The sequence below is a fragment of the Pagrus pagrus genome (genome assembly GCF_965226575.1).
Source record: "Pagrus pagrus genome assembly, chromosome: 3".
Classification (NCBI taxonomy): Eukaryota; Metazoa; Chordata; class Actinopteri; order Spariformes; family Sparidae; genus Pagrus; species Pagrus pagrus.
The window spans coordinates 2,163,724-2,184,378 of record NC_140187.1 but is presented as its reverse complement, the minus strand read 5'-3'; the positions used below and the strand labels follow the sequence as shown (position 1 = coordinate 2,184,378).

Sequence of the window (20,655 nt, the reverse complement as noted above, 5' to 3'; positions counted from 1 at the left end):
GGTGAGTTTGGTGTTGCTGGTGTGTTACAAATGTATTTCTCAATATAACCGCGATTTATTCTTAAAATTTGAACTAATATAATTGATAAAACTTAAATAAATGTTTATCTGGAGGTATTTATGTGTGCCTTTTGTTTTGATTGTCTGTTAAATGTGATTTTAACATTGTTTTAATGCTTTTCTGTCTCTGTAAAGCAGTTTTAATTGTCTTGGGTCTGAATGGTGGTATATAAATAAACTTGCCTTGCCTAATATAAACCTGTGCAACAAAATAAAATAGAATATTCGAAAAGTAAATAAAAATATGTCTTCATCTCATGGTCTTCATCAGCAGATCTCATTGGATTTTGAGTTTCGAAGGTCAGTAATGAAATTTACACCAAAGTAAAGTACTGCCTAACAAATAGGTTTGTGGACTACGGAGACTCGTGAGCCTAATGGGCCACAATACATCAGTAATTAATCAGTCCATGTTTTAATTTGGCTCGTCTGACCTGTTTTAAGTTTAAAGGTGAGTCGAGATATTCTGGATATTTTCTGACGTCATTGAACTTCACGTACTAACAAGAATTACAGAAATGTCCATACATGACTCACAGAGTCACTGAGATGTCAGTGGATTAGGTCTGTACACTCTCTGCAGCACTGAGAAGTGCCAAACACTTGTGTGGATGTTCACCGATTTAAAATAATAAAATGTTTCATTATCTGCAGCAACAACAGAGCATCATGTTAGTAAATGTTGCTCGGAAAAAAGTTCTGCAATCCTTTATAATCAAAACACAAGCTACTTTATTTTAAAAAGACACACATGACAAACACACTGAATGTGGAGTATAATGGTATCTAGTCTAACCACTCATTTTTATTATTATTATTTTTATTAAAATTATTTGGTCTTCTTGCCTTTGCCCTTCTTGGCCTTCCTGTTCTTGCCCTTGTTCTTTAAAGCCTTGCGAGTGCTGTAGCCTCTCCACCAGGCTTGCACCAAAACAGCAGCTTTGGCCTTCAGCTCCAGCTCCCTCAGCTCCTCCTTCCTCCTCTCTTCTGCCAGACGACGCCTCTCCTGGATGTGGTTGTACTCCGCCTCGAGGACAGAGAAGTGCTTCTCCAGCATCCTCAGCTCCTCCTCCTCCCTTTCATAGTCCATCTCATTTAACTCCAGGTTGGCCTGAGACGAGAGGAGACGGTGACGGGGGCGAAGGGGACGGAAAGTGAAGGGTGGTCAAGAAAAAATACGAGTGGATAAAAAAAGTTAAAAATAGCTCGTCTGAAATAACACAAGTCTCCAGAAGCCCGAAGATCCAAAACTGATTTGAAATGATGTCACATTTTTGAACTTATCCTTTAAACAGCTCAGAGATTAGTACTAATTTCTTACCAACAAACAGCAGCCTGAACAAACACAAACAAGTTTAATGATCTTGTCCAGTGACTTTTCTGAACTCTGACTTTGTACCTGGATTTCTTCCATTTTACTGTCAAACGTTCGGAGCAACTCTTCAATTTCTGTCTCCACCTTTTCATTTTTCTGCCAAGAGAAAAAAACATTTGCCAGCAGACGTGAGTTTTTAATGAAAACTACATCAGTTACAACCACTAAAACGTGAACCTCACCTCTTGGAGCAGCGTCTCTGCCTGTTTGTTTTCAAGCATCAGACTGTTGAGCTGAATCTTCAGCTGATCTATTTCCTGTTGTGTACCGGCCTGCTTCACCTTGGATGCTTGTATATGTGGATAGCACAGCTTGTCCAGGAGAAGCAACATACTCGCTTCTTGTGACTTCTCCACTTGCAGCTCACTCTGCAGAGTTTTTATCTGTTCGTCTTTTTTAGAGATCTGCTTCATAAACAGGAAAGAAGGACAGGTGAGACAGGAAAAGGTCAAGAGCACAGGATTCATTGAAGAAGTCTTTGTTTTTGTCCACACGTGGCAGACTCAACTTGTTTCCTCACCTTTTCATCCACTTCCTTCATGGCTGTGGCCATTTCTTCTTCCTTTGAAGCCAAGTCCTCCAGATCAGCAGCAGCGGTTGAAGACACCTGCCTGCGGAGAGCCTGCTGTACCTCCTCATCTGGACTGGTCAACAACCTTTCTACCATTTGACCGTGAAACTTCTCAAGCTCTCGTATTAGCATGTTCTCATTCTCTCCTACTTCCACACCTGGCTCCGCTTTCAAACCAGACAAGGCACCTGGGTTGGCTTGTATAAACCTGAGCAGATCCCTGACAGAGTTCTTGATGTCCTCCTCGAGCTGAGCCCCACATCTCGTCCCTGCCTCCCCATCCTCTCCTGACTCCTGCTGAAGACCTTCAAGCGCCTCCAGTCTTTCCACTAAAACGTGATGCTTCTGAAGTGCCTTGCTCAACTCCTCGTCCACAACTCTGGACAGACTGTTCAGCCGGAGGAGATCGGGCAGAGTCGCTGCAAGAACAACTTTACTGATGCAGTTATGCAAAATGTTTGAGATGAGCTGAGCCTCAGAGGAGAGCAGCTTCTTCTGTGGTGGCTCGTGGTTCTGGAGAGCAGCTTCTAACTGGGTCTTTGCCTTTGCCAGCACTGCCGCCCCCTTCACAGACATACTGGATGGTAGGAAAACAGTAAACCACAACAAAAAAACATGTTTATGTACATGAATGCACTTTTACAGATTCCTGCACACATTCATAAATCTGGGTTAGCACATAGCACACACACACACGAGATAAAGTTTCACTTTGCGTTAAATAAGTGAACATTAGCGTGTTAATGAGACATCATCAGGCTAAACATTTTAATTAATTAGTTTTTTTTAACATAACGTGATTGATAACAGCTGCTAGAGGAGGTGCCAGCTGTATGTTCAGCTTGTGATAATCTAATGTAGCTGCTGAGCTAACAAAATAGTTACCTGTCGACTGGTGTGCGGACCGGAAGTACAAAGTATTGTTGACTCGTTTTCTTGTTGCTAGGATACCACTTAGTCACTCGCGCGGATAGCAAGTAAAAGAGGAAAATAAACGTAAACGTGTAGTAATTTTCTTTTTTAATTAGATAAATACATCATTAATAAATGTGACAGCCTTAAAGTGAAGGGGTTTAACAACTTTATTAAATCGCGCCGAGGCCACGCCCCTTCCGGTTCCACTCACCGGACCTTATTTGAATTTATTGACCCTATGATGTTTGTCAATTTAAAAGATATTTTTCTAACTTAAAGTTTCAGTTCGTCATCAGCTTATTAAATATCAGTCTGTGACGTCATTATAAAGACGACACAGCCAACAGGCTCGTTAGTGACGTAGTCTCCCAACTGAAACATTGTAGAGCTGCTCCTGTATATGAGCAGCTCACAGAACTGAACCAGAACAAGCTCCAGCTCTCCTTTCATATGACTTCAGATTTATTGTGACTTTCATCTTTGTACATACTTTTTCGGCGGCCATGTTGGTGCTTGTGGCCCGTATATGTCTATGCGTGCAGCGCCAAAGACACGCCCCTTCCGGTTTGCCCCATGGGATTTTATTTTGGAAAAACTTTGTAAATAGTGCAACAATAGACAAATATTTATTCTATATTCATATTCTGTTTGAATTGTGTCATTATTCACACTCATGTTCGTCAATTTAAAGATGTTCTTGTGATAAGGAAACCGGAAGGGGCGTGGCTTCAGTCTTCTTTGCTGTCTAGGATTGATACACTTCCCATCAATGAATGAATTATACAAAGAGAACAACAAACAAGTGTAAACAGTTTATTGAGTCTTTTGGACAAACACACATTCTGCTTTCACTGAGAAAATAGATGATTTCTTCCATCAGCACAACTTCAATGTTTTGGCCGGCACCTGTTTCCAGATACTTGTTGAAAAAGACATAAAAACAAAAAAAAAAACTGCCCTACAAAAAGAGCTGCAACGCTCTGGGATTATTTACAAGGTTATATGAACCATATTAAAACAATAAGCCGTCATCAGCTAAAGCAACAACACAAGAGCTGCCAGTCTGCTGCCAACAGGGTTCCTACACGTCACATTTCAACACGCTGTCCCTTTAAAACGTCCTGGTTACCTGGTCACCAACACCTTTTCACGGCTGTCTCTAACATCGCTGTGGCAGGTGGCTCGCTAAAATATGTCTCTACAGGGATCAACATCAAGCTTCGATGATTAGTTAATCTATTAGCTGATTGACAGAAACTTTATTAGCAACTGTTTTCCTAATAGATTAATCATTTTTAGTCACCCTTTTAGTAAAATATGCAAAAATGTTCTTTTTTTGAGCTCCACAGGTGTAAAAATGTGCCGTCTTGTCCCTCTTTACATTTTCACTGACTGAATATTTGGGGGTTTTAGACGAGAACACATTTGATGTAAAAACTGTTTTCTGATGTTTAAAGGGCAAATTGATTATGAAAATAATCGTAAGTTGCAGCCCAGAATCAATAACATACTACACTATTCATCATATGTTGCATGGGGCCACTCGATACGTTTTAACACTTTTGTTTTTGCAAAACATTCAAAGACGGAATAGATCAAATTCATGATGTGTATTTTCCCAGATGTGTAGAAACCCTGTGGCTCGGCTAGTGTGTTTTCAGTTTGTCTCCGAACAGCGTCATCACGAGTCCGTACAGGAATCCCCCTGTGAGGATGAGCAGAGTGCTGGATATGGGGCCCAACGACAGGAGGGCTCCAAACACGTATAAGAGCAGCAGCAGCAGTATCGTCCTGTAGCTGGCCAGCAGGCGAAGGCTCAGCCGTGGCTGGCGGTTCCTCTCTAGCGTCCGCTGGGTCATCGGGCTCTGCTTTAGTTTCGTGGTGGATTCCTGCTCCGACAAGTAGTGACGACCCAGGCGACCCAGGAAGTCTGGACGTGAGCAGAGCGCGTTCATGTGCCCGCCGAACTGTGAGAGGACAACAGAAGAAAGATATTTGTAGACAGGTCACAGTGAGAAGTTTAGTTTGTGGTTGCTTTACTCACCACAGACCAAGAAGCTCTAGTTTAAAAGACGATGGAGCTTGTTGGGTGTTTTAACTGACATGTTTAAAATATTAACCGTCCATTGTTTACATGTGGAATCAAGCACTTTATTATACTTGAAAATCTAGTCTAAGGCTGAACTGTATCGCTGTTTCATTCACGTGTTTAAGTAGCAAGTGTTAGTTGATGAGCCCAGTTAACCTGCTACTTGCAAAGTATGAGACCTGCATTAGCTGATGTTTTGGCCACTTGAGGGCAGCATGAGCAAGTCATAGGCACAATATCTACGTATTATCAACTTTTAAATAGTAGTAGAACATTTTCACATGGCTGCCATTATTCTCAAACATCATGCTCAACGCCAGACGCTTGAATGCTGTTTTCAAAAGGGTGTAAATTTGTACTTTTGTGTTCGAGTTTTATAAACAAAGGGAATCTGACAAAGAGTTATGATTTCACCCCCTCCCACTTGATTGATAGCAACTGAAAGGCATGGATAGTGAAACTGTGATGGGACATTGTGCCATATTTCAAGGTAGATCTCATTTGATATCCTATTAGCCACCGTTAGATATCAGCTTGAGTTAGCATTCAACCACTTGCTAGCTCTCAATACAAAACAATAGAAAAGGCTTAAATAAAATCTAAAGTATCAACACACCTTGAACATTAGTCTAACTTTGTCTGTCTGTCCTTTTGTTACTGAGCAGATAAGAAGCATAAAGTATGTTTCTATGGGCTTTCACTGAAAACAGCTGCCAGCTGCTGCCAGCGAAAACAAAACAGAGAGCAGTGAGAGTGAACTGAAACCAAATCAATGAGCTGAAAGAAGCTAAAACGATCTGAAGAGCTGAGGGGAACTTCAAATTCAGGTGACTTACCCTGTCATTAATCAGTGAAGAGATCTTGTAGAAAAGCCTGACCAGCAGGGCGTTCTCATAGCTCCTGATAGGCTGGAGCTCCGGGTCTCCTTGATAGTGAATTTCAAACCTGCGCAGTCCACTGATGATCTGCACAAAACACCAAACACACACAAACTCAGTCAGGGCTTTAGTCTCTGCTGTGTGTCCCTCAGTTCTGAGCACGCCCTCCTTCTCATGAACAGTAATGTGAAACACTGACCTGTCTCCTGCCCAGGTCCGTCAGAATGAGTCCGTTGTCTCCCTGGATGCAGTCGGGCAGCTGCTTGCAGTTGCCATCATCTTGAGAGGAGCCCAGGTTGGATATTAGCTGAGTCAGCTGCCCTTGGTTCAGCTACGAAACAAAGAAGTGTAAAGTTAAGCCCGTGAACACCGACTGTCAGGATGTTCCCAATTCATACCTTTCAATGCCAGTTCACAGCAACTGGTCAGACAACAAGACGAGTGAGAATATCAAGAGAAGTCGCTGGATTTGAAAATGTTTTTTTGGCCTTCAAAATAAAGTAATCCCAAAAAGTTTTCACATTGTCATACAAATGAGATTATCACAGTTCAGCCACACTAGCAGCATGAAATATCTCAACAACTGTTGGATAAATTAAATTACGTGACATTTTGTTCAGACATTCACGGTTCCCAGAGGATATGTTCTATTTGTTCTACTGACTTTGTCTCCGACTGTCCCTCTAGCACCAGCACGATGTTTTTAGTGAAATGTGTTAATTCGACGGACTGGCTTGAAATTTAGTTCAAACATTCATGTTCCCATCAGGATGAGTTGTATTAACTTTGGTGATCCAGCGCCATCATCAGGACAACATTTCAATGTGTCCAGAACTTCGGCTTATGAACAAAAAGCTGCAAAGCTCCTATTCTTATAATCATACTATATTCTTATTCTTAATACATATAAATAAAAAAGATATGTGCACCAATAAAAGAAACTGTGTTGTTCTGTTCTAACCTTGAAGATCTGACACAAGTTCTCCAGAGCTCTGTCCAGGAATTCGTGGGTCTTCTTCAAACACTCGCCGCTCTCCTCAGGCTCGGCTCCGGGGAACGTGTTGTTGACATCAGAGGAGCCCATCCCAAACCAGGACAGGAATGAGTTATTGGCCGCCACCTCATTGGAGTGATCCGATATCCTCTTGGCTGTGTGTCTGGCCTGTGCAATGATCTGGATCAACTTCATGACCTGTGCAACGGACAGAACATTCAGACTTCGAGCCACCACAACAGCTCGTTTCAGTCCGACTTCACACTGTTATAACTAAAACATTTTCATTACTTACTGCTGCTCTGAGCTCAGTGCCAAACATCTGTTTGTACTGGCAGTCCTGGCCCTCCAGAGCATAGACGTGACTCTTCACCTTGAACACCATATCTGTCATCACCCGTTGCCGTGACGACAGGTAGCTGCCACCTTGGCTCGGCGTTAGATAGCCGCGAGGCTGGCGGTGGTGGAGGACGTGCTCTGGCTCCAGAAACAGCTGCTCTCCTGGTGACAGATGTTTGGTTTAGTTTGAGTTTATACATCAAGATATATTTTTCTGATTATTTAGTGAAAGTGCAAAAACAAAAGTTATCATCATTGTTCTTCATGTGGCGATTTTGTGGTTTTGGGATATTTTGCTTCAATAACATGATTTATATTTAGACAAAAATTTCATTAAACGTATTAAAAATCATTTTCTTTATGTGAGTAATCAACTAGTGAGCTTTCATGGTGATATCTACTCATCAGAATTGACCCTGTTCACTTAAAGTGTCTTGTTTGTATGTAAAATGTCAGAAAAAGTGACAGGATCACAAGGTGACGTGTTGAGATTATTTCAGACACAAACCCAAAAATGTTTCGGTATTTTTACTTTAAAAGTATTTCGAAGATTTTTCATTCATCAAAACAGTTGATGATGTTTTTTCTTTTGACATGATATAAATAACAGTTCTTTTCACAGTATTTTCCCAAAATTCATCTACACAGATAAAACCCGGGTAAAACTGTGGCAGCATGTCTTCACCTCATCTCTGTGTTGTTTGCATTTCTGTTCTCACCTTTCTGGATCATCTCAGCGAGGTTTGGCTGAGCGAACACTTTGGCCACCCTGAACACCATCAGTGCATTTTTGGCATTCACCAGATCCGTTCTCATGGTTCTGTTCAGAAACACCTGGAAGAGCTTCGTGTACATGAGCAGGTTCTCCTGAACAAACGACTCCCTGTGAAAGAGAAACCAAAGTGACTACAATAAATACATCATCATCACCTGCAACTTACCTAGTTCTTAAAATACAGCATGACCACAATAATCACCAAATGTATCACCATAGGTGTCACACCTCTAGAAGAGACTTGATGTTCACTGGATTACACCAAAATTGAATTTAAGGCGAAAGATATTCAGACATCAGACTCACCATTTGTCAGGAACTGTTCTGTTTTGCTCCTGTTGAGGATTGGTCTTCTCCCCGGTGTATCTCCACGGCTGGATGTAGCTCAGCCACGTCTCCAGCACCTAAACAGAGACGATGTTCTCTGTTAGCAAGAAGCTACAGGCAGAAACAACGAGCACAGCTTTACTGCTCAAATGATGATTCTGTAGTCAGAGGGCTCCACTCTGAACTCCTCACTCCTTACCACAGGCTGCTTATCGCAAATGAAATTAAAACTTATTGCTCTGTTACACACTGAAATTTCATTAGCAAACTGCCTGAAGTGGGGGAAAAAAAGGAAGTCATTTCCCTAATGGAAAAAGGTTGAAGAGCTGAAGCACAGTCGAATAAGTATCTAATCTGAAGACTGTTGTAGCTGGCAGCTCCAGGTTAAACACGCAGAAATTGCAGATATTGTAACAATATACGTGCATTTATTTCAGCTGAGACCTACCGCTCTGAAGGAGGCGTCTAGAGGCCAGTGACCGAAGCAATGCTGCAGGAACAGGTAGAGTTTCTGTTGCACAAACCGCTGCACCACCACTCTGTGGAGAAGAGGAACAGCAAACAGTTAGAGCCTGTGCAGAGACGGGATCAACACCCGCCCTGAGTGATCCCATCCGATCCTTCAGATCACTCCTGGCATTAACATGCGTCTCAAGTGACGCAGTGTGATCGGATCACTCAGGACGGGATCGGGCTTCCCTGCCCTACATTCAAATAAACGTGTTCATCACAAGGTCTCGCTGTCCACTTGTGTTCGGATCACCCAACACTCAATTCAGTTAAATCAGGAATTCATTCACTGAATCCCATTTACACATACATTTCTCCATGCTGGAGAGATTATAGACAAAAACAGTTGGTTTCAGTGACACGTATGATGAAGCAGACCTCTTGAACTCCTCCAGCGGGCTGGTTTGAGTGTGTGAGTGGGCGGAGGGTGACGAGGACAGCTGCTCGGGCTTCAGGCTGTTGGAGAAGGCGTGCAGGTGTTTCACCAGGAGACGCACCACCAGCACGTGCTCCTCTGTCGGGCTGAAGGGTTCCTGAAAAGGCAACCAGTTACAAAGTGCTACACAAACACATGACAGCCAATTAGCTCCTGATTTCAAAAAGCAGCCAATCATAATGCATCCCAGTCCAAAAGCAGCCAAACGATCACCAAAGGCTCTGAGCGTTTTCTATTTGATTGAGTACAGAGGTCTCACACCTGCGAATCATTTGGTTCTTACAGTTTTACATCATTTAGTAACAGAACAGCAGACAGAAGTTTAGCTCGCTGTCAGAGCACATGGTTCTGTCTGCTCTGTGTTCAGCTGCTTCGATCTGACTGATCTTTATGATGTTGGTCCCAAAATCCTGCCGATGCTCAACATCACATCCTGTTGTTTCATCTGATTATTCTTACTGTGTTAATTCTGATATTTAGTTTGTTTCTCCCCTTAGTAATAAAAATATTCCATCTTCAGTCGGCACCTTCTCTTGCAGGGAAACTCTCTGTAACCAAAAATTCTCTTTGAACTGATTCCTATATTAATAATAATTGATTTTTTCCTCATCCAAACTCGAGGTTGTAAACTGTTTCAGACTACACAAGGTACAACTGATATATAATTTAGTCATTTGATACTTGATGTGGACCTTACCTCTAATTTGATTTGATTTTCAATCATCCATTTTGAAATTATCACATCACAACTGTGATTTATTAAAATGTAAGGATCACAATTACATTTTAATAAATAATGATAATCGTTGAGACAGAAAGAAAGGTGTGACCTCAGTGCTCCATTAACTGCTTACAGCAAAGCTGCTTAATCAAAGTGATGCAATGTTTCCTCTTCTGGATCAAGTCAACAAACAAAGATTACCTCTGGAAAGAATATTCTTCATGAATTAAAATCTATGTAATACTCGTAATTAAATGATTTCACGAAAGGCATGAAAATAATGATTGATTTTTAAGTGTAGTAGTATTTTTGCTTTATTGAGAGCAATAGTGTCAGAAGGAACATTTATCAGCTACATCAACGTGTAAAGCAACAAAGCACACCAGACTTAATGTAAAAAAGCATGCATTTTAAACAACGAACAGCAAAAGAGAACCACATGCAAACCAGTGAAAAAAAAAAACTGCTCAAAGATTCAAATTTCCAAGCTTCATTCCAGGATTACTTTTCCTGTCAAGGATACTTCTCTGTTCAAATGAACAGTCAGACTGGAGGACAGATTTTCTGTTACACTGTTGACAGCAGTCCATCAGAGGACTGTGGATAAGGATTGAACACTAGCTGCGTTTACATGGACCCCGATATTCCACTTATCAGAATCAAAATGTCAGAATCCACCAAACCACAAAATATTGTTCCCAGGACAAGATGAGGATCCATCTTAAAAACTCTCAATAAAGTGGGCTGAGCCAGTTTGTCAAAGGAGTTATAATCTGATGAGATGTAAACACACGTCTCATCACATCACTGTATTCAGGGTCCATGTAAACAGTTAAGTTGGAATCTCCAATCACAATGACTTCAGTCAGTAAGTTATTAAAACTAGCTTAAGTTTAATATCAAGCTCAATAAAATCCCTGACCTGAGGTAACAACAGGCCAGCAAGAGCAGGAACTGCTGTTGTTAATAAGGCTCAACTGTGTTTTATCATTTGGATTGAGGGTGATGATATTTGTGCATCACACTTCACCTCCACGTCCACCTTTTACTTGCTTACCATTCACACGATGGCCATTTGGGTGCAAAAGCAGGAAACATGCGACCAATCAGCCGAAGCTGCTATCTGCCAGCATTATGTTGGTGACTGGAGGGATGATGTCTTACAGTGTTTGTCAGAATGAGAGAAGTACCCTTGACTGAAACCTTAATGATTTAGGTTTACCTCCAGGAGGCCCCAGAGGGGCGGGGGTGAATGAAAAGGTAAAAGTACTTGGTAGGTGTGGAGGGTCCCAGAGCCTGGTGGGGCGTGGGGTTGGCACGGCATGCTGGACATACTGAGGCGATACTGCAGCAGCGCCAGCTGTTCACCCGTAACCACCAGGGGGGAGAGGAAGATGACGAAGAGGAAAGACGACAAAAGGTGGAGGAGGAGGAACAACAGTGAAGAGAGAGGAAGGGGAAAAGTGACAATAAGGGAAGGCGAGGAAGAGGAGGAGGAAAAAAGAAAAGGTGGCAGGAGGAAGGAACACATGAGAACAGGAGAAAAGGAGGCAGCGAAAAGGAGAGTGCAACCAGAGAGGAACATTGTCCACAAATGTTGAGGAGGGAAGAAGCAGAAAACAGGAGAGGAGACAAACAAAAATAACATATTGACTGTGGGAACACAACGCTGTAACTGCTGGGGAACGATGAAGAGACGTTTCTGCTCGCCACACAAACAGGATTACATGTTGTAAGGATGGGAATCATTTCACACAACATCAAACTGGTTCAATGTCAGAGGAAAGACGTCACTAAGAAGTATGTTTTGTCCATTAACATTCATATCAATTATTTGACTGAGTTGTACACAAGACTCCCTCTGAAGCAAAGACAGGAGAGCTATCGTGGATCAGTGCTTTACTTCCAATCCTCTATTGGCAATAACAGCGAGGATAAGAGTGACTTTAAAAAGAAAGAAAAAGAAGAGTGTAAAAAATGCACCAGTTTGTGTGTTTTAAAATACTTTAACATATATTCAGATGGATATATTCACATTAATAGATTTTTGCATTCCAGTTCTAATAATTCCCATCCCTAATGTTTGACACCATTAACAGAGTGAACTCTGATAAACTGTAAGATTTTGTTGTGCCAATAAAACTGTCGTGTTGGTTACAGTGTGATACAGTTCTGACATCTGTATTTTGAGACTTGGCCAGAATCTTACAGTTTCAGTCCACTCGTAACAGGATGAACACACAACACAACACAGCAGTTAATACATCTTATAGGATGAGCTTTTAGTTCAGACGTGTTACAGGAGACAAAGACTGCAATGTCAACGCTGCAGGTCATTAAACAGCGTGTTACACAGGAGTTAAAGGGTGATTTCACTGTTTCCTATGTATTCTTATGGAGCAGTAATGGAGTTCAGTACCTGATACAGAATCAGAAACTATTTTGATGATTGATTGAAGTTATTTTTCAAGGAAAACAGTTGTGTTTGTTTCACCTTTTAAATGTCAGGATTTGCTGTTTTTCCTTTTCTTACATTATAATGTAAGAAAACCTGACTAACAGGTTTTTGACTGTTAGTCAGACAAATCAACTCATATGAAGATGAACTTGAGCTCCATAAAAATGTCTTTTTTTTGTTTTATGATGTTTATGGACAATTGTCGGCCGTAAGCTGTACTTACTTTAGATTTTGAGGTAACTACCGGCAACAATACCGCTCCATAAAAACTGAGGAAACAGTGTTGTTAGGCAGACAAGCAAGAGTTTACTGCATCACACTAACCATGCAATCTATACAGCTGAGGGTCGAAGCGTATACAACTACAAGGCTTTATTAAACAACACCAGCATGAAGGCTCACTGGGATTGTTTTTGATAGGTGGGCAGTATAACCTGGTATATTGAATATTACATTACTACATGGTCATCATTCAGAAATGTAATTTATGCCTTTATTTGATGTACTGTGACCGTAGAAAGTTGACAAGTGACAGGTTGACTGCATCCAAGTGGATGCTTAAAAGAAAGTGCAGTGCTGCTGTTCAAAATAGGATATTAATAATATATATTAATAATACTTCCTGTCATCGCGTGTTAGGATCGTCTTGACCTCTTTGGATATACTGTAAAGCCTTGATGAGGTACTTGATGTGGTCCAGGTGATCTAACTGAACTTCTACATTGCTCCATGTGCTTGATTTTTTTTTTTATTGAGTAATTGTGTTAAATATTTGAGGAATAAATGTTCAGTACATCCTAAAATTTGGCTAATGTGAATTAATGCGTCATGCTACTTTGCACTCACCACCTCGGTTGTTCGGGGAAACAAGAACATGTGCAGAACGACTTATAAAAAAAAAATTCAAAACTTTCTAAACGAACATTTTAATGTTAATAATTATTAATACTGTGGGTCTGAATGGAAATGAGCACAGAAAGTGGCCACATTTAACGGCCACCATGACCAACTGCAGAGGGATCTATATCAGGGGCAACTGGCCGGCTGACTTCACACTGTGGATTCATCTGTGCACACCGCTTTGTTTATCATTGTGAGGCTGACTTTCACTGCAGTAAAACTGTCTTCTAAGGAAACTCAATGGCAGATGGAGTTCACTGTGCTGCATGATCCACAAACAAGACCAGCCGACCTGACAGGAAATAGTATTGACATTTTTCCGAGAGCATTTCCACAGGCCAGCGCTGTAGATTCAAACAATTCAAAACTTCACCTCTGTTGGGGTATCTGGGATCAAAATAATCACTACAAACGTTACTATAGAGCATCTCTGCTTGGAGATCCTTAACAGGGGATCCAATTTGTTGTGCACCCTCTACAGAGCGATCAGAAACCTTCACCCTGCTGTGGCTTTATGTTGGTGTTTCAGGTGCGACCACACAGAAAATACGTGAAAAGAAACAACCAAAAAAACTTGGTGATGAGGACAAGCAGCATGCAAAGGTCGTGAAAGGAGGCAAAAGCACTACTACTGTGAACACATGCCAGACTCCTTAAAGCAGCAGCTTTACTCTGCAGCTACGCCGTGCTATAAATACTAAAAAGCTTTTAAAAGCATATTTCCTAATATATGACCCAGAAAACCTGATGCTTCTAAAGGGGAGAACAGGGATGTCTGCTGTGCATTCACACTGCAAGCTACTCAAAAAAAACTTTAAATCATTCATCTGATTCATGTCTGTTTGTCGCTGCAGTCTTTCAACAGTTGCATCAAGTCAACAGGAAATCGTTTTAAACACTCACACGCTACTGATTGTACGCTGACATGTGGCTGCTTGCAGTGTGAACAGAGTTATGGGTGAAGTTGTCCTTCAGTAGTGATAAACAATCATTCTTTTGTAATCTTAACCTAAAACATTAAAAGCTTGTGGACAACTTCACCCTCTCAGCTCAGGGCGTTAAAACTCAGCTCATACACAAGCTACACAACATAGTTTTGGAGTAGGAGAATATTTTCCCACCCTGGGCTCGCTCCGAGATGGGACAGAGAGATGATGGAGGTGTGGGGGGTGGAGCTGTGGTCAGCCAGTCAATAGCCAGCCGAGAGATGCTGCAGTGCAGGGGGGAGGAGGGGGGAGGAGAAGGGAGGTGGGGGAGTATTTCTCTTACCTTCACTTGAGGGGACTGCAGCTTCTGGTACATCTCCAGAGAGTAGTGATGGAGCCAGATCTCCACAAACATCTGACAACAAACACACAGACGCACACTTTTAGCCTTAACACCAAACAGATCCAACACTATAAACTGTTGAAACATATTCAGTGTATCTTATTTCATAATGTTACTCTTAGGTCTCTTTCTCCCATCTTTCCTCTCAGTAATGTGATTTTATAACATGATACTGTGTGTCTTACTTGTAGCAGTGTTTCGGACCTCCAGATTTCCTGGGCTGCTGGGTCTGCGTTAACTGAGGGTTGATGGAATATGTGATGTTTCAGCAGACTGGGGCTGTGAACGCCATAACCAGCAAAGGAAACACTAGAAGATCTGTTGAATTTAAGGTAGGAAGAGAGGAATATACAATAATTTGTTATTATTCTGTCTTAAACATTCAACTGTTTCAACCTCCACTGGGAGCTTCTTCATATCCAGTACATGAAAAACTAATCTTCTCATCTTTTTGCTAAAGTCGTCAAACAGAAGTGAATCCTTTCTTGCTGTAAATACCTCGGTGAAGGTGCAGTTACGGAGCCTCTGGAGTCAGAGAAAGGGGACGGGGGCACACTGCCTTCACTGGGGAGGAAGTATTTAAGGTAACTGTCCACAAGCACAAAGTAGGCGCTGTCAGTGGAGCTTCCATGTTGGCCTGGAGGATAGATCTGAAACCATACAGAGTGCTGATCAGTTGATATGGCAGCTGGCTGTGCTCATTTATAAAGAACATACATAAAAGTTAGTTTTTATTAATAATCGTTTGTATACATCATCAAAGGAGTCAGCTCTCTGAATGTAATTTATAGCAAACATATTAAACCTCATAAATCAACAGTCTCGACTTGGTACAAACTTGAGCAGAAAATGATGATTTACACTCTCAAATATCACAGAGAACTTTGGCTAACTCACCTTTGGCGTGATGAGACAGAAGGCAAAATTGAACATGAAGTATTCAAATGGATCTGCAGAACATTAAGGAGTAACAACAAGTCTGTTCCCTCCCTCGTCTTGTATGAACCCTCATGTCGTCGGACAGTGAGAACTTTGTTTGAGAGCTTTTTGTGCACGAAAGTCACACAATTAAAAGTAAACAACTGATTAAAGCTGAAACTATTAGTAGTCAAACTAATAAGTTTTTAATCTAAAACAAACAGGCAACTACTTTCATAATCAGTTGATGGTTTCTGTCGTGTTTTAAACAAAAACGTCATTAAATGCTACATATTTTCAGATTACTTTTGTCTTTGTCACATATGATAGTAACCTGAATATATTTGAGGTTTGATCTCTCAGTCTGACAAAAACAAGGTATTTTAAGACATCGACGTTGGGCTGCGGGAAGCATGTTAAATTATTTCACTTCTTCTTTGACATTTCATAGACTTAATGATTAATCAAAAAATCTTAGCAGATTAATTCTCAACAACAATAATAGTTGTTCGTTGCAGGATATATTTGGAAAGACAGATTAAGGAGCTGAGTGTCTGGAGAGATGGACAGACACAGATCCAGACAGATTAGCGTTTGTGTTGGGAAGGATACTGAGCGCGAGGTTCAGAGTGAGCAGCCCGGCCGGGGGGAACTGCAGCTTGTTGTGGAACAGCGGACAGTCCGGCAGAACTCCCTGCTGGATGCAGGCCTTCACTGGACCCTTCAACACATAACACACAGTGTGAGAACATTCAGGCTAAATGTGAAGCTACAGTGAAACAAGCAGAGGTGGATATGGCTGACAACTACGACTGGAGTCAAGATAACAGCTCGGCACTGAACAGTTTTTCTGCTTAATATATTTGGTGGTCGTCTTATTGATCAGTATTTCCAGCAGTCACTCTGTCCCTCGTGCTTAAAACAAAATAAAGAAACATACACAGGTCAGGTGCTGAACTTTCTTGATACCTGAATTAGACAAGTCAGACACAAAAGAGCGTCTCTAACGAGCGCGAGTCAAAACTGGTGAAAAATGTAATTCGATGCGTCCAGGATTAGTCCACTTACACAGAGAAACTCATACATGTATCATCATGTATCTGATTTTCAGATGTGACGCCAGTGATGCCGATGCTCTTACCGGGAGATAATTGACGGGTATTTCATATTTGTACTCTTCTGCTTGAAGTTTGTACACGAGGTTCATCATCGGCCCACTGAAAATAAAACATCATCAGATGAGAAAAATAACGTGACGTGAACACATGTTGCTGTGATCATAAAGAAAAGAAAGTGGAAGTACCTGGGGTTCAGAAACTCCATCACAATGTTGTACTCATTGCTCCGGGAGTGCAGCAGTCGCAGGTTCCAGCCGGCGATGATGCCGTCCAGACTGCCAAACACACTCTCCACCAGCCAGGGGAAAATCAAGTGCAGCTCCTGAAGGGAAACACACACACACACACACAGTTATCATTAACTAGTGGTACATTTTAAAATCAGAGGTCGACCGATAATGCATTCTTTAAGGACGATACAATAATGAATAATTTATTTTGGAGCAGGGAACGGCCGACAACTGATTAATTGCCCCCTCATAAACAAAATCCCCCAGCCTTGTCAAAGTAGCAAATATCTAATGAAATAAATAAATACATCTTGATCACTGAACCAAAAATGCTTACTAAGAAATACCTAAATAAATAATTAAATAATAATAAATTAATATATATAAAATTATAAATGAAATTAATTCATAAAAATAAAACACGACAAGTTCAGCAGCCATCGGCAACTTTCGAAGCTACGTTCTACCAATACGAATAATTTGTAAAACTTCCTATCGGCAGCGACTAATTAGCCAAATCGATTATTCATTTGAACTTGGCACAAAAGTTGGACGGCTGTAACAGACAGCACAGCAGCTTACAACCACAGAAAGCCTTTACTGTGGTTGTACTGCAGCCAATAAAATGCCAAACGGTACTGCAATGACATTCGTTCTTAGCGAGAGTTGGAGGAAGAAGAATGCAAATATTATGAAAATGACAGAATGAATTAGTCAAAGCAGGAAATGCTTTAAAAACATCATGTGAGCTTTATATCCGCTAACTGGTTAATAATTCTGTTTTTTTAATACTGAAAATAATGTAGAAAAACATGCTCAAAATAATTTAAAATTATTAAATTCCCAGTGAAGTTTATTGTTTTGGTGAACTGACGTCATCTTGGACAATAACTTTTTTTTTTTTTTTTTTTAACTGTAAAATATCCTGCCTCCATCACACAGGTACCGTTTATGTACAATATATATCCTGTGAACATAAGAATACTGGCCGATATATCAATATCTGAATTTCTTTAATCCCCAAAATCAGAATCGGTATCGGCCCTACAAATCTGCTCTAGTCAGCAGCAGAAGTGTATTGTGGGTTATGGACCGGCGCTGTCCCTACAGCAGCTCCGTGGCCTCTGTTTCACTGCAACACAGTAGATAATGAAGCTACAGACCATAATACAACACACAGACTGTGATACTGCTGCCTCACACTCATCCTTTGTGTCAGTCATGAAGCACCAACAGCACAACAGCTGCTCACAGACAGACCTTCATCTGTCCTCAGTGACGCCCTCACATACATGAGAGGAACAATGATGACACGATAACATTTATGTCTAACACATAAAGGGGTGCATCACATCTGAACAGAGGAAAGTCCAGAGAGAGTTCATCTCAAACCTTAATGTCAGTGTGCGTTCAACCTCTGATCTTGGGATGTGACCTTCTGATTGAGAATCAAAGTCCAAATTACAACACAAAATGTATTTTAAGAGAAAGTGAAGAAACTCAAAGTGAAACTCTGAAGTCAAAGTTCAAGCAGCTGTCTCCTACTTCAAACACCAACCATATAAGGTCAGGTCAGCCCCGTCAGAGAAACAGCTGACTGTCTGCCATGTTTCTGTCCGTTAAGCTTGTTTAAACACAATGTGGGGATTGAGATAGTGTTCAGATACAGCACATAGTGAATGCTCCACCACACGGGGACTCCATGTGACGCTTCATATCTATATCAACAGTCATGTTTATGTAATTGCATCTGGTGCATCAATAAATGCATTTTAATAGAAGTCAGTGTTATCTGAAGTGAACCTTTAAAAGATCATTTGTGCTTTTATTCCATCAAGCAGAGATTATGGCACTGCCCTTTATTCTGGGCGTTAAGGGAACGCCATCTCTCGCCTCCAACTTGTTCAAACTGCGGCTGCTACTCTTCTTGTTAACATCATAAGGAGTCCACATCCTTGCGTGTCTACTGCTGACTTTTACAGCTCTGCCAGGTTCGGATCCCAACTATAACTCTGACTAACTGGTTCCCTCTGAGCCTGTACGTAACCTTAGATCCTCAGCTGTGTCCGGCCTGTCGAAGTCCTGTCTCGTCACAAAAGGTGACCAGGCTTTTGAAATAAGGGAACGCTCTACCTGAAGATCTAAGACGAGTAACGTCAGTGTCCTCTTCTGAAAACTTCTTCTCTTTATATAAAAGCCTTCTTATTGTGAACATACAATATTTTTTTTTATCCATTTGCACTATTATTATTAATCTGTTTTACTCTCACACATTTTTATTTTCTCATATGAATGTCCTGTGCAATCCTGCTTTCTTTAACTATTTTAACAGCACAATAGTTTTCTAAAGCTCTTTGTAATTGTGTTTTGAAGGGTGCTGTATAATTAGACAGGTATTATGGTTATTGAATAACAAATTAAACACTACATAACGAAGTTTTGAATATGAAGAGTTGTATTTTTTCACCATGTAGGAGTTGATATTGTGACAACTACAACAATCATCTTACAGACTCGCAGTGATCAGTCAGTTTAACAAATATGGCTGTAAAAAGCACATGAATCAGGATGCAAAGACAGGACGGTGTTGGGAAAGTTAACCGTACCTTTGCAGGATATTCATCAATGATCTTCACCAGGTCTTGGCATCGCTGGAGGAGAGTTTTGGTGGTGGAGTCAGCTTTAAGATTGGCCTGAAACAAGATCACAACACATGAATTAATCAGCACATTTTGTGAATCACAGGGTAAAGAGCCACGTTCAGCTGGAGACATTTCAGATGTAATCCCACAAGCAAAGACATTCATTACATACTACATCAGCTACAGGTATGAGCTGTAAGACAGTCTGATAAACACAAATCATTAGATGAAGATCTGGATGAAACTTCGTCATTAACAATCAGCAGCCATTAGTCAAGTTGATTCAAAGTGTTAACAGTCATGTAAGGAGACTCACCAGAAGATAACTGGGCTGTTGCAACGTTGGAGCAGCCATGTAGGACTGTAGGTTTGTCTCTTCCTGTGTACAGTCCACTTGGATCCCACCTGAAGGCGGTAAACACACACAAGCTGAAGTCTGGAGACACAACCTAGCCTAGCATTACATTGTTAGCTCCCTGAACAGAAAACAAACTCGATCCTTGAAACAAACACATGCTGTTGAAACATGAGCATAACTGCAGGTTCTGTTAATCCTCCAACAAAGTCTCCCATGACTGGAAACTGAGCCCACTAACTGTCAGCCAGTGAACCGTGCGGGTCAGCAGAGCGGGCTAGCTAGCGAGAGCTAACTGACTAACGGTAGCTAGCAGAGAGGTCTAAACTGACAGCAACAGCCGTGAAGTCAGGAAGTGTCCGTTAAAACACGAACTACAAACTCTCAGTGAAACTTTATCTCTTATCTGAACACATGTTTACCTTCACCGCTGATAGTGAATCACAGTTCCAACTACTTTTCCACAAACCGCGTTTCCATTTGTGTGATTCAAACACGACCGAGCGTGCGGCAGCGACTGACGACTTCTTCGGTGGTGTTCTGGTTTGTAGTCTGTGTTGCACATTACTGCCACCTGGTGGAGACACCTGCGTCCGCCATAGTGCACTTCCACTGTGATACCTGCTCCTCCTCTCAACAATAATGATACTACTACTACTACTACTACTACTAATAATAATAATGATAATGAGAATACTAATAATAATACTAAGAC

At 41.2% G+C, this 20,655-nt stretch overlaps 2 protein-coding genes across 5 annotated transcripts; both read right to left on the bottom strand.

Annotated features, from left to right (window-relative positions):
* Window positions 1-830: 830 nt before the first annotated feature.
* On the bottom strand, window positions 831-2,995 carry drc10 (dynein regulatory complex subunit 10). 2 transcript variants are annotated; one of them, XM_084348311.1, is made up of 5 exons: window positions 2,892-2,995; window positions 1,956-2,583; window positions 1,618-1,839; window positions 1,460-1,531; window positions 831-1,171 (listed from the first exon to the last, which is right to left on the bottom strand). In XM_084348311.1, exons 2-5 carry the CDS (start codon window positions 2,580-2,582, stop codon window positions 890-892), a joined length of 1,203 nt encoding a protein of 400 aa, XP_084204437.1. In that variant the 5' UTR covers window position 2,583; window positions 2,892-2,995; the 3' UTR covers window positions 831-889. The 2 variants fall into 2 exon arrangements, with proteins under 2 accessions (XP_084204437.1, XP_084204438.1); XM_084348312.1 differs by having other exon boundaries at window positions 1,618-1,842; window positions 2,892-2,994.
* A 725-nt stretch (window positions 2,996-3,720) lies between these two features.
* On the bottom strand, window positions 3,721-20,472 carry smpd4 (sphingomyelin phosphodiesterase 4). 3 transcript variants are annotated; one of them, XM_084348163.1, is made up of 20 exons: window positions 20,363-20,472; window positions 19,902-19,990; window positions 19,550-19,636; window positions 16,899-17,035; window positions 16,737-16,812; window positions 16,208-16,316; window positions 15,575-15,627; window positions 15,176-15,327; window positions 14,863-14,995; window positions 14,618-14,689; window positions 11,213-11,350; window positions 9,212-9,366; window positions 8,772-8,862; window positions 8,303-8,400; window positions 7,941-8,104; window positions 7,178-7,383; window positions 6,850-7,080; window positions 6,088-6,219; window positions 5,847-5,975; window positions 3,721-4,888 (listed from the first exon to the last, which is right to left on the bottom strand). In XM_084348163.1, the coding sequence occupies exons 2-20, from the start codon at window positions 19,938-19,940 to the stop codon at window positions 4,568-4,570; spliced, it is 2,523 nt and encodes an 840-aa protein (XP_084204289.1). In that variant the 5' UTR covers window positions 19,941-19,990; window positions 20,363-20,472; the 3' UTR covers window positions 3,721-4,567. The 3 variants fall into 3 exon arrangements, with proteins under 3 accessions (XP_084204289.1, XP_084204290.1, XP_084204291.1); XM_084348164.1 differs by having other exon boundaries at window positions 11,261-11,350; XM_084348165.1 differs by lacking the exon at window positions 11,213-11,350.
* Between the last annotated feature and the right edge of the window lie 183 nt (window positions 20,473-20,655).